The sequence below is a fragment of the Coturnix japonica genome, chromosome 3 (genome assembly GCF_054131305.1).
Source record: "Coturnix japonica strain WE chromosome 3, WE-NBRP24, whole genome shotgun sequence".
NCBI classification, from domain to species: domain Eukaryota; kingdom Metazoa; phylum Chordata; class Aves; order Galliformes; family Phasianidae; genus Coturnix; species Coturnix japonica.
Genome location: NC_140665.1, coordinates 26,529,324 through 26,543,719, shown reverse-complemented (window position 1 = coordinate 26,543,719; position 14,396 = coordinate 26,529,324). Strand labels below are relative to the sequence as shown.

Genomic DNA, 14,396 nt, shown 5'->3' with positions numbered 1-14,396 from the left:
TCTTTTCCTCTACCTTTCCCTGCAAAATCCACCCTCCATCAGCAATGCAGGACTTACACAGAAAGTTTATATCCAATTGAAATAATCTTTTCTGACCAAGACATCTTTAGAAATATGGGAAAATAATTAAAAGAGGGCATTTACCTCTCCCATGGTTTCTGTGACTGAACATGAACATCTTCCTGTGTGTTGAATCTATCCTTAGCACTTACCTTTGCAGAAGAAATGAGAAGGCAATATTTTCTGCTTGTTTTTATGCTACTACTTCAACCCTCAAATGTTGCATCAAGTAATTTCATGCCTTAAAAAAGACAGCGACTAGAATAGTCAAACCATGTTTTCTATGAATGTTATTCAAGCTGCTACTTACAATCCGAGGTTTGAAGGGTGGCTTGATTTTCCTTTGTTCTAGAAGAACCCAGTCAATTTCCTTGAAAAACGGATGCTGCTTAATCGCATCTTCCCCATTTTGTGATGCCACACAGCCAAGTCGTTTATTTGGATTTTTTGTCATGAACTACAGGGTGGGGGAAGGAGAAGAGGAAAATGTTAAAACACAAATGACAATGGCTGGAAACCATTTACAATTTAATTAGTAATTACTGTTCTTGGGGTTTAGTTTTTAGAGATAACCTCCTTTCAGAATGTTACTTTTCCTGGAAGAGCAACAAGGACACTTCTCCAAATTTCAGAGGCTACAGTCAAACTGGAAGACTTGGAAGCTCTGAAAATAAAGTTTCCTATAGGAAAATCTTTCTGTTAAATTCTGTGACCTCCTGGCTGGGAGTGCTACAGGAGAAGATTCTTATTCCACCTTTGGCCCAAAAATATAAAAGAAACAAAGAAAATATTAAAACCTCAATTAAACCTCCTGTTTATAAAAGGTGTTTAGGATAGCTCTTATTTTATCATGTTTGCACTGCCTTAACAACTAAGTTTGGAGACAGAGGCTAAATATTATTCTCGTTTTTTATTTTCTTTGGATACATAGGCTTCATATAGATCCAATTCCTTTCAAGCAAACACATGAAAGGTCCTTTATGAACTTCTAGAATTTCTTTATCATATGAATAAGAATAGCATCCATAGCTATGAAAATTACAGGAGTTCTGCCTGTACATTTCAATAAAAATACATGGAATATATTGAGAAACACCACAACATTCTGATCCAAATATGAGCCTTTGGTCTTGCATTCAACTGATCTGCAATTTCTTTTGCAAGTGGACAAGTGCTATCTAAATTACAGCCCATATTTTCTAAGGGCAGGAGAAGCAAAGGTTTTGAAAGGATTAGTACACTTTGGTGAGGTCTCTTGGAAAACAACCAAAAGCATTCCTGCACTCCTCTGCTTTATTTCACCTCCAAGAGCCTCTGGTTACAAGAGAGAGCAGGCCAGGAACCATCAGCCATGCATTTTGCAGAAGCAGAACATGGAAATTACAGGGTATGCTTTTTGTACTCTGTAATCCAGGTATCAAAGAAGTAAAACCTGATCCTACATACATCTTTGTTTTAAGCTGCAGGCAGGGAAAACATCATGTCATATTTAACAAGTCCAGAACATGATAATATTACTATGTAATACAGTTTATCACTGTACTTCACAAACTTGGAAATGAATGATGAGGGAGAAAAAATAAATTAGGAGCAAATACTTAAAACAAGTGTCATGCACAAATATGATACAATAATCTCAGAGTTCTGAAGAGGACATTTAATTCCATAAATTTCATACTCTCTGATAAATATTGTTCTTTTTCCGCTTTTATTGCCATTTCTTAAGCACAAGCTGGCATTTAGTTCCTGTTTATCAACAGCACCAACAAGGATGCTACTGTCAGTGCCCTGACAGCTGCTAGCTGTATTGATGAGATGGTTGCCAGTAGGGCTTATTATACTTACAACACTTACAGTCACAGCCATACGTGCTGCCTATACTATGGCAGGAACTTCTTGTTTAAGTGAGAGCGCTGAAGTTCAGAGCTCCTACTGACTAAATGACAATGGGAAAAAAGGTTGCTCAAATATCCATGTAACTTGGGGCCTGAATCAAGGATAAGCAGGTTCCCAAAACTTTGCTTTGAAATAAGCAGCAGTGTTTAATAGCAGAGTTTTGCCTCTGTAGCCAGAGATCTATGTCATCTGCATACTCAGAGGGCATACACTGTACACACAACCTTTCTCAATCACTTGCAAAGAAGCTAATTTCAATGAGGAATTGTTTTCCTTACCGGACAGGAAAGAATTTTAAATAGCAATTCCTGTCAATTCACAGAAACAGAGCTAATAAGATTCCTGGGATTTCATAGGATAAGCAACATTCTGCCGTGCAATACTGAGTTGTAAAATTATCCTTGTTAGGATTTTGTTAGAATAAGTGAGAAAACTGTTTCTTCATAAAAGAGGAAAACATTTTTACTTGATGTAAGAGAAAATCATTATGTTAAATTCTCCTTACAGCTTGTTTGGAGGAGTGAAAAAATACATGGTTTCTAAAGAATAAAACTGTCTCGAAGCACAATGTGAGGAAATGAAGTGTTCCAAAGCTAATCCCTTGCTAGCATTCAGCAGTAAAATACATAGACGCCTCTTTCTTTCCTCTGCTTTTCCTGTTCTTCATTTAATAGAATGTGGACAAGGATCACATGCAGAGCACAAATTTCAGGAGTGTTTCACACCACAGCTGCATAAGCTGCAGGTTGTTAAATGTAAGGAAATGTATTCTTTTTAGTGTTACATTACATTCTATCACTTTATGCTAGTCAAATCATCTTGTCCAATTAAGAGTAATCTCTTATTATGGTGCAAATCTATTTTATGGATGTCACTCTCTTTTTACAGTTTAAAATGGCATTAAGGATTAACTTTAGACAAAAAGATGCAAAAAAACAAGCAGACTGTACCAAAATATAAACCACCATGTCTACTATTAACATACAGACTCAGTAAAATAGACTAATGAAAATGTATAGCAATGTAAACTTTGAAAGAAATGTATAGTGTTGGATGCCTTTACAGTCATATTCACAAAAATACATTGCTTACACCTACAGCCTAGTTCCGTGCCTCTATTTTTGTCTGGTTAATGAATAACATGTGCAACATTAACAACTGGACATCTCACTACATGCACCACAAAGAGTGAGACCGTAACTACCAAGCCTGTTTTTCTTTTTCCTCTGTCAAACAAAAACCTTCTTCTAGATACAGTGATTCTTGCACTACACACTAGTCAAGGGTTATCAGAAAACTTGCCCCCTCCAGTGAATGTTTCCACAATTCAGAATAACAGATGGACTGGTTAATGTTGACTCACAGAAAGAGCCTTTGGATTGAAAGACAAAGGAACACACCTTACAGAATGTGAAACAAAATAGTACAGAAAATCTCTGAAATTCTCTTCAATAGCCTAGAATAATCCTGAAAATCAGTCTGAATTCCTGTAGTTCAATTCCATACATCCTAGTTGTGGGACCGATAATAACTAAAGTCTTTGGGAATAAAAAGAGACACATGAAAGTATCATGTCAGCTAATAAAATGACATCAGAGAGGTGTCTGGGGGGAAAGGGAGAACATGTATAAAGGTTAGCTTTAATAAATCCACCATGTTTTCACTACCATGAATGGACCAAAAGAGATACTCCAGCAAACAATTCAGACAGATTAACTTGGATTTCTGGTCTGAATCATTCTCTAGAGCTCCCTCTCCACCTAGCCCACTATGGTCTCTCAGGATAAGACTGAAGGTATCTTTATTAAAAGATTACAAAGTGCTACCTGTCCACTGGTGTAAAAATCAGAATATGTTCAAGTTTTCTATATAATTTCAAAAGATAATCCTGTATGAATGTAACTCAAAATATAACTCTGTAGGACTTCACATTACCAGCCGCCCCGTTCATTGAAAATTTCCTTTATTCCAGGCAAAAACTGGGGCAAAACAACTGCCCGAGAGTAAGACTACTTAATCTAAGTGTTATGTGAATTAAAAAGCAGAACATGCAGCTGTAAATAAAAAGCTTTCAACCCATCTTGATAATGTAGGAACAAAGGCATCAGGATGGCAAATTCCCCATTGGGTTAAATCAAAACACTGAGTCTGTTTCTTTACACAGTGCTTTCCCAGCTCTGGAGAATATGCAGCATATGAAGTGTCAAAGTGATAGCACGGTTCTAGTTGGTTGGGTTTTCCCTGAAACATGAATCTGCAGTACACAGATTTATGCAGTGTACAACTGCGTGGAATACAAACATTCTGTTCCTTTCCCACAAGCGGTGTAATTTATCCCAGGCCCCATTATCCTAACAGTGGCACTTTGAACTGTGCTTGAACTCCCAGTGGTGACTGTTCTCAACAACTTGCAGCAAATTCAATTTTAATCAAGGGTAAAAAAACCAACAACAACAACAACAAAAAAAAAAGCAACAAAGAAAACCATGAAGAGAAGGAAAACAAGTAATGGAAGACTCACTGCTTTTAGAATGCTGACGGCTTCTTTACTGAGCCAGACTGGATATAAGACATCATCATGAAGGATGGATTCAAAGAGATCATCTTCATTGTCAGCTTCAAAGGGGGGTTGCCCAGCCATCATTTCATACATGAGAACACCCAGAGCCCACCAATCTACTGAAGGGCCATATTCTAATTCCTGGAGGATCTGGTACAGAAAAAGAGATCCGGTTGAATAGTTAGTTTAGACAATACAATCAAATGCAAATTTACTGCTTAAACATGCTAGACTTCTTTTTTTACCCCAGGGCACATGTAGGACTAAAACCCACACTGATGTCGCTAAAGAGCAGGCATGATCTCTTACCAATACAATTTGCACTAACAGCTATGTGTCAATGTGTAGTTATTCTCAGAAGTATTAACTGAGTTTAGTAGTCCCGTGAGTAAAAAAGTATGCTCGTCAGCAAAAGAGCTGTATATCCTTCCAAACTGTTTAAAGCAGGTCACGCTATAAGGGAAGAAAGATCACATAAACAAAATGGATCGGTGGAAAATGTGAAACATCTCCTTGTCCCTATCTTGAATAAAACAAACGTAACCAACTTGTAATGTTGTACAGAGATCATCCAAGAGATTTATTTGCATGCTTTAGGTAGGGCTGAAGGAAGCTAAAAGCAGTTTTTGCTCAAGTTCTTTTTACAGCACTGAAATGCTGCGCAATACATGGTTCTAGGACTCACTTCAACTGTGTTTGCTTTTAAGAAAAAAAAACAAAACTGGCAACAATTTTTTAGGTGGCACAAGTTCAACCTTGTAGCAAATACTTTTAGTAGGGAGTAGTTATTTAGCATGATGGATTTTTATTGTCTTAATGTTACAGAACTATTGTACAAGGAACAAGTTTTTGGCTCCTTTCCACTGAAAAGAAGCTTGACGTTTGGCTGCAGCATTTCAGCATGACAGGAGACTGGGGAAAGAAGGGGAGGTGACTGTTTAAGGTGAAGGTGACTGGCTTAAAATTGTTGGAGTGGCAGCAACTCCTTCACCTTCTTAAAGAACATTAGTATTTCAGCCAGAAGCCTTGTGGTGAACTTCATTAGCTTAATGTTGTTTTGGAAGAATGATTGTAAAGTAACGTATAAAACCAAATTTAGTTGGACGTATCTAAGTAGCTTCTGACTGGATTTTTAGTTGATTGGATATTAATTTTATACACATTAATTACAGAAAACAAAACTCTTTGCAAGTGTACTTTCTGAGTGGTTTGGGTACACTCTGTAAATCAGATATTGCTAAAGAAAAGGGAATCGAAACATAGTACTGTGGTGCAAGAGAAATAGAATCAAGAGGTATTCTGTAATCAAGATGACAATATGGGAAGCCTAAACTATTGAATTCTGCAAGATGAGGATTTAATATAAAAGATCCTGGGATCTTGTTATTGCTTTGTTTTTAGCAACATTTTAAAAAGAACCTGCCAAATGACACAATTAGTATACTAAATCAGAAAAGAATTCATATAAAACCAAATCCATCACACTGGCATTTATTTTCTTTTATCTCCAGAGTTCTTTTCAAATGCCACAAAACATGTTCATAGATGTCATGATAGTTACAGGGTGACTCACACCTTAACAGTTGTGCTTCCAGAGCTTGACAGCCAAGAACTCTAACAATATTTCTAATTTATTATCACCAGCAAATAATAAACTAATATTTTTCCCTGCTGTAAGTTTATGGCTGATGAAAGACAAGTTAATGAAGCTTTTAAACTAGGTAACCACACTGAAACTTTGGCAAAAAGATGCATGGATTACTAACCAAACTGAGCAGACAAAATCTGTCTAGCAGGGAAACCGTGCAACATCAACTCATTTGAGGCACTCAAAAATGCAACTCATAATATTAAAATTTAGTATATGTGAAATAAGTACAAATATCAGCAACTTCTTTTACCCAACAAATGCCTATAAATGAATTAGGGTATTACCAACTGTGTGCAGCATTGTGTATGAGAGGCTTTTACTTCTTTATGAAGGTATCTCTATTTTCTCATCATTCATGTGATAAGAAGTACTGAAAAAGTAGTGTCTTTCACTCATGAACACTTTAAAGAAAGGAAAAAAATACATTCCCACAAAACATTATGGAAAATGACACCAAACCTATGGTCTCTTCTGTATGAACATCCTCTTTTAATTCTTATGAACAATTAATAACATTATTTATAACTATTAAAGACTAGTGCTGATAGTAGTCAGTTGCTTGCAGCTTCTTAAGGGCTTCTGTGAAAGCTTGAAGTGTTTTCACAATGATGCTGTGTCAGAAATGAGATTGTGGAGAAAAATACTATTAAATTCAGGGAATAAATACCAAAAAATCCATGCTTTGACTCTCTATGAACATGGAATACTGTTTCTAGAGGAATACTGTTTGTAGAGGAAACAATTTGTGCAGGATTATCCCAGAAAATCTGTGGCGCAGTCTAGCCTGCTTAGTATACTACTTTCATCTACATGTAAGAAGTGCCTAAAAAAGAAGTGCCTACACATGTTATATAGTCCATCTGATGGATTATACTATCTGTGTTCTTAGCACCATGCAAAAAAGTACCTCTGGAGCTATATAGTCAGGTGTGCCACAGAAGGTTGTGGTGGTCACTCCATTCAGAATCCCTTCTTTGCACATTCCAAAGTCAGCCAGTTTACAGTGGCCTTCTGCATCCAGAAGAATATTGTCCAGTTTCAGGTCCCTGAAATATAAAGGCCCGGAATTATGTCAACTTTCAAATTTTGAGCATACACTCATGAATTTGAACACAAACTATAAAACACACCGAACAGATGGTTCCACAAACAACACTGAGTATTTGGCCTTTGTGTATGCATGAAAAATAAGTGGCAGCACTTACTGAATAGACCTCAATAATGGCAATAAAGAAGCAGGTACTGACAAACATTTTGCAAGACAACACCTTTACTCTCTCTTCAGCTGCATGGAAGCACAACTGTATTAAAAACAGAATCAGAAATGTTTGGAAAAGATCACATTCTCTTGATTGCTATGAATCCAAGATTCTATGTGAAACAGGTTAATGATATCTAATAAAGCCACTCTCACTTTTTTATCAATATAGTGTAAGGAGTACCAATTTAGCCATATTTATCAAATGGGCTGAATTAATAGTTACTTTTCAACATGGATTACTTTGCATTGGATCCTTAATATCAACAAATTCTGTCTGAGTGAGGGACTAGAAACCTTTACTTTGCTCTGAAGACTTTTTTTTCAGAGAAATGTCTCCCTTCCAGTCCCTAGAATACAGAACCACAATTATACTGGAATCATTAAGACAAATAATTTAATAGCCTTTCTAAGGCTGCACTATTTGAGATACATCCAATTTGCATTCTGAAATTTCTCCAGAGATGCTCTTTTCTCTCTATCACCCCAATTTCAACAGGTAAAATAAATTATTTTTTTATTGATTTCGCCTTTTTTTTTTTTTTTAATGCTTGTTTAATATTTTTGTGTATGCCAGCCTGCCTGTATCTTTTACTATGTCATATGACAGCAAAAAAATATGGTATTTCTGGTATACAGCAGGCTTAATATTCAAGGTATTTGTAATGACTGCACATATATACAGTGCATCAGACACTTCTGGGAAACACTTGATGACAATGTTGTAGAAATTAGTTGTGCTGTATACATACTACTAAGTTTGTGCATTTGCAAGAAATTTGAGATGGCCAAAGTCAGATTTACCTCACTAACTGCAAATCCACTGTCTCTCATGTAAGCTAGCCTTATCAAATATGGTTTATGAAGCTGAAAAATACATGGGCTCATTGCAATCAATACCCTCTACACCTGACTTTGCTCTTTCCACATCAGTTACACTACTTTTGTATACATTCATCTGGTCACACCCATGAGGCCCCCAGACCACATTTATCGTTTTTAAGGTCAACCTTTTTATGAGGTCCCTAACAATCCAAGATCTAACTGTTTATAACATAATCACCTACATCTAATCATTTCACCCATCAATCACCTCTTGCTATCCCTTTATTTGCTTAAAGATTTGTGTAAGTAACAGAAACCAGAAATAAAAACTTGACAGTAGAGAAAGAGAATAAACAACCTGAACAAAAAGAAAAACATGAAGAACCTAAATATATACTTACCTATAAAGACCAAAAGTGAAATTTTAAGCCTACCTACAGGAGGTTAAAATGTAAGTTGGGAGTCTGCCAAAATGATAAATTTATAGCTAGTCTATGAGAATATCACACACTGAAAACCTTTTAAAAACAATTTTGTTAATTTGTAGCTGACATTTTTTTTTAGAAGGTAAATTTTTAAAAAGAAAGTGTAATAACTCAAGAAATGTACAAAAGTAGGTAACGTGCCATTCAATGCCTCAGAGAAGAAAAAAGGAAGACTAAATCAAAACACTCGAAGATGAGGAAACAAATGAAAAAAGAGTCCTCAAGGAAGCATTTTTTTTAAGTGCTTGTGAAAAAAGTTTAGTTTAAGACCTTTATGTCTCCACAATTGAAACCTAGCTCCCCTGTCATCTCCAAAATTAAGAGCTATCCATCTCCAGAATGTAAATTTGTTGCCTATACAGAATAATCCATTTGGATCCATTCTGTCTTTTGCTTGGTCCCTGGTATTAGTACCAGCTGTCTGCCTTTAAATCAGAGCTTACCAAATAATACAGTGTCAGATAGCTCCGTGACAAGGATCTATTACATTCTTCTTTTTCTCATTTTGCATACTCTTTGTAGGAACTAAGAAAGTAATCTGCGTCTGACAAAATGAGCTCCTATAACCTGAGTAACTACTTGCAACTGCAAACAACCTAACCAGTTAAGCTAGGAAAATGCGAGGTTGTTTGAATGTATTAATGATACATTAAGCTACTTTTCTCCTTTGTTTGTTTGCCAAGATACTTTGTACAGCCTGTTCAGTTGACTTGAGCAGTCAATTGCATAAGTTAAGCATTGTTTTTTTTTAATCATTTCTTTTTCTCAGAAAATGTTAAAAAGAAATTTAAGCCTTGATTTTTGTTTCTGGGCATTTGCCAGCATCACAATCACCTCAGAAACAGGAATGATTGGCAGGATCTCAAGAGATAATCAGGATTATAACAATGCGGTTTGTGCATGTCAGAACAGAAGAACAGGCTCACAGCAGGTAACCTGCAAGACAGCATCCATAATGCTCATTCATTCCTCTACATGCCAGTGTCATGAGACACCAAGTGTTCTTGCTTCCCAGAAATGCTGCAGTGGTGAGGATTTCACAGAACTGGGTTCTTCAAGTCTGACTCCAAACAGTAGCCGGTGAGATAACCACCTTGTGTGTGTGGCATGTGTCACATGTGTCATTTAGATAACAGGTAATGTTCTTGTTGAAAGTAAGGCAATTAAACAGTCAAGATAGGCTTTGACCAGAATGTCTGCCAAACATTACTAACAGTAGCCTTTGAATCAGGTAAACATTAGTAACTAAATAAAACCATATTTGAAGAACAGGATCAAGTAGCTAAGAAACATGATCACATGTTGGTTTAAGCAATCATTTTACAATGAAACATCTCCACAGCATCTACTTCTACTCTAGTTGCTGAGAAATTAACAATATACATTTCAGCACGTAGGTCAGCATGAAGGTGAAAAAACAGTACCTAGTGATAATAACTGCATCAGAAACAGGTATATTTCTTTGTAGGATGAAAATGAAGTGAAGGACAGCACCGTACTAAACATCTATAGAACATCAAAGCAGCACAAGTCAAAAGTATGTAGTTACTGAACAACTGTCAAAGAAACAGATCCTTCATATTTTTTTTTGTTTGTGTAACTTCCAGCTACAATAAACGCTTTCAATACTGTATTTGAAATCTTTGCCACTGCCATTGTTTCCCTGCATGGGAAAATTGCATCCTTTCTGCAGGCGTTGAATAGACAGGCTATTCACAGAAGGAACCACTGAAGGTAAAAAGGAAATATCCCCATAACACACAGAGAGCCAAAGAATCATTTTCCAGTAGTATAGTTATTGAAATTCATAACTGAAGGCAACATCCTCATTAAATCAATTAAAAATTTCAATTAGTAAGATGAAATTTTTTTTCTATGTTAATTAATGTAAGACTTCTACATTCCTAGAGTTTTAAACTTACTCAGCAGTATCCAAGTTGTATCTGAGACAGAGATGCTCTCTTGCATCTAGAGGTCCCTCCTGTACCCAGCACTAAATTTCTCTTTGCTGTATTTTAAGTTAGTTAATGTTGCATTTTCAACATAAGTTTCAGTCAAAAGCAGTAAATACCATAGAACATTTGTATCACGCTGTCTGAAATGGTATTTTCTGAATAACTTCTACATTCACACCATACTCCTTTTTAAATGTGTTCCTTCCACGATTCCCACCTGGAAATGCAATAATCCTTCAATGAGCCTTAGGCAGAGATGGGATATAGTGTTACAATGCTGCCTCTTGATTTAGCCAAATTCCAAGGACTCGATTTAGTCAAACTTTGTGCTGGATCCCAAAGGCATTCCTACATTCCCATGGCCGGAAGGGCAGTAATTTTTTTTATCAGGTAAGAAAAGTCATGAATGGAGCTGGCTTCTGCCTCAGAAACTTGCAGTTGCATCAGATAATAAGCAGTCTTCTCCTTTTGAAAAACTTCAGATTTTAAAAGACATTTGTGTTGAAAACACAGACTGCTCAAAGGTTTTTATGAAAGCAGCATGTGAACAGCTGAGGGCTTTGAGCTCAGTCTGCTGTCCTATTCCTGAAGCTGAGCGGTTTGGTCTCTCTGGGCCTCCAACTGTGCATGTGAGTGCCCTGACATTTTGGCTACTAGCAGTTCAGTGAGGGATTCACTTCTTTTCTTCTCCAATTTGTTTAAATACATCATTTCCTTTCTTTTTTTTTTTTTTCATCTCAAAGATTTTAGCTGAAAAAAAAAATCCTGAGAATGACAGGATGAATCTGTATTCCCACTGACTGTGTCACTCACTGCTAAAAAAACCTTTATGTTGAGCAATTGCTAAATATGCAATGTGACACAACCTGTCCTCACTGACACCTCCCTGATCCCACTGAGGACAATAGAGTCCTTAGGTTTAGCCAAGGACTAACTCAAGCTGAGGCGTACTACTGTGTGAAGTACAATGCTTTGTGTTCTTATTTTCATATCTCAAATAACATAAGATTGCATACTGTAACAATAACTTAGGTGGAGCACAAACAAGCAGTGCCTACTTATGTAGGTCTATAATCCGTTTAAACAAAAAAATACTAAATCATTATTTGATAAATCCACTTGATGAAAGATGGTGAAAGGATGGCGTGAAGCTAGAAAAGCTTGTCAGATCAAGTTCAGAAAAATGAATTCTGAAAAAATGCTAGCAAAACCTTAGTAAATTTATCAGAAGACATACTAATTAAGTTTTCATATTTGGATCAGGTAAAAATTTGTCTTTGGAACTCAAATGAAGTGGTGACTTTCCACAATGGCCTTAGTAGATATGATGACAAAGTCATTATCGTTTTGATGGTGGAATATGAATTGTGCAAACATGAAGAAAATAAAAGAATACTTTGTTTTAAAGTATGTTCCTGTGGCTAAGTGAAAAGGCAGATTCCCCCCCCCCCCCTTCTCTACTTCCTTCAAGTGAAGTTTTCTTACACAGAATAGAAAAACATTCAGCCAACAAATGCATCACTACCCATGTAGCATGGGTAGCAGTCTTTATTAACTATCATCTCAGCAATACAGCCTCGCAAATCTTAATAGCACAGAAGAAAATATATTACTGCCTTGCACATGGTAGGAATGACAGAATAAAAGACATAATCACAATTCATTCCATTTCTTTTAAGAATTTATCTAAATCATGCAAGTAACTAGAGCTGTGAAACATTTTGCGCTGTTGAGGTAGCACAACTTGCCTCAGGATACCACTGGGGTCATTTCCAGTGGTATCTCCAATATGAATATACGGACTGTGCAGCTTCCTAAAGAAACCTGTCATTCTTTCTTGGCTAAACGCACTCCAGGACAGCCAAGATTGGGACCTGGGAGCTTCACTTGCATTCCTAAAGTTAGATGAAATGAATTTGAGCCTTTGAGTATATTCACGTATGTGCTGCTTCCCAGCTTTCTGTGTTCCAGATAGAGATTATCCTGTTTTCATTTCAGTTAGTCTTGAAACTAATTTTTGTAGGAGATAGCCAGACAAAGGCAGATTAACAACAACAACAAAAAAAAGACCTGTATTCATTTGTCTGATAGAATTCTCCCTCTCTCTCTCTCTCTCTCTCTCTCTCTAACACAAACACACAGAGTTTGTAAGCATTTGTAGTTATTCACTGTAAAACTTATTTTTCTTCAATTATTTCCTATTGCACTTTCTTGACTGTAAAACCTCTTCTCCCAACACATATCCATTAAACAGCCAGACACTTAACTGTTCTACTTGGACACACAAAATAAAAGTCTCCAAAGCATTATTCTACATTGTTTCAGGCTCACGAGAATGAGCATTTTTAAAAAAATATGAAAACAGAAGAAAAGCTGCCACTGTAATCAGCAATGGTTGAAGGCATTTCCTGTATTTTGCTATCAAACCGGTTGTTTTTTCCATTACATGCTAAATGAACTTTACTAAGGTCAAGACACCAAAGAAAAACAGGATCATAATATATTTAATCAACCAGTTGTCTACTTTAGTCTCTTTCTTTCAGATATTTAGTCCTGGATCTCATCCCATGTCCCCAGTTTTCTCCCTTAAATTACCAACGCATGTATCAGATCCTTCAAATTCCGGATTACGATGGTTGTTCTCTATGGCATTTAATTTAGGTTTTGCACTTACCCTAGCCAAAAGGTCAATTAGCTTCACATTGTGTGACAATACCAATATTGTTTTAGCACGATATAACTGTAACAGGAGAGACAGATTTTCATTTGCTATCACAGTAATGAGCCAAAAACTTCCCTTTTAGTTGGATGTCCACTGTTTTCACAATACTGCCTATTAAGATCAAGTCTAAGGTTTGAAATGACTATTTAAAAAATAGTCGAAGCTACAGTATCATAGGTTAATTTGATCCAACTCCGTACAACATTACTGTGCTGTCATATGTGCTCTACATACAAACTGTATGAAGGTATAAAGCACCCCTATTCTATGCTCTGACCCTATCCTTTCTCTACAGAAAAGTCATCTTTGTTTCTTCGAGGAACACCAAACAACAGCCTTCTATTTGGTAACATGACACAGAAGTCAACACCTCCCTCGGAAATGACCAGTTCCAAATGTATTGTTGACTCAGTGAAGGGAGAAGGATGTCATTTTTTCCCAGCAAATAAGAAAGCCCCATGCTCTGGTCCAGTTTTATACATAAAGGAGAATATTAGCCTGCCTGAGCTTTGTGATAAGACTGAAAACTGACTCATGAAGCCTTATTATCTACCCCAGAACAAAGAAAGGCCACTTGGTGCTAGAGATGGCCTCCAAAGCTCTCCTTAAGACCTGATCTCTCCAGCACCCCACTTTCTTTCCAGCTTTAAAGCTTTACATTTTCTCTTTTTAATTCATCTGAAGCTGTTTATCAAAAGAAACAAATGAGACTCACATAAATCACCATTTTTCAGCCAAAGGGCCAGAACTCCAGCATTCTCAAACAAGATAAGACACAGTGAAGATGAAGAACTCTAAAAATATTAGAATCTGCTCATAAAGGGTAGTACAGATGTTATACACCCCCAATAATATTTATTCTGCTCTCTGTCAGGATGAAATGGAATAGTCATTCAGGAAAAAATAAAACTGTTGCAATGCTGGAATACAACATTATAACTTGAATTTAATCATTTTCTTTCATTTCTTTTCTGGAATATCTAT

The 14,396-nt window shown here is 36.4% G+C and overlaps 1 protein-coding gene across 2 annotated transcripts in view; it reads right to left on the bottom strand.

Moving 5' to 3' along the window:
- The window catches only part of PRKCE (protein kinase C epsilon), a 254,111-nt gene that overhangs the window by 19,992 nt on the left and 219,723 nt on the right, over window positions 1-14,396 (bottom strand). For both annotated transcript variants that reach the window (XM_015857526.3, XM_015857525.3), the window contains exons 12-14: window positions 7,075-7,213; window positions 4,478-4,666; window positions 371-517 (exon numbers count right to left, since the gene is read on the bottom strand). In XM_015857526.3, the coding sequence (XP_015713012.1) occupies window positions 371-517; window positions 4,478-4,666; window positions 7,075-7,213 (475 nt within the window). The remainder of the gene's footprint in view (window positions 1-370; window positions 518-4,477; window positions 4,667-7,074; window positions 7,214-14,396) is intronic.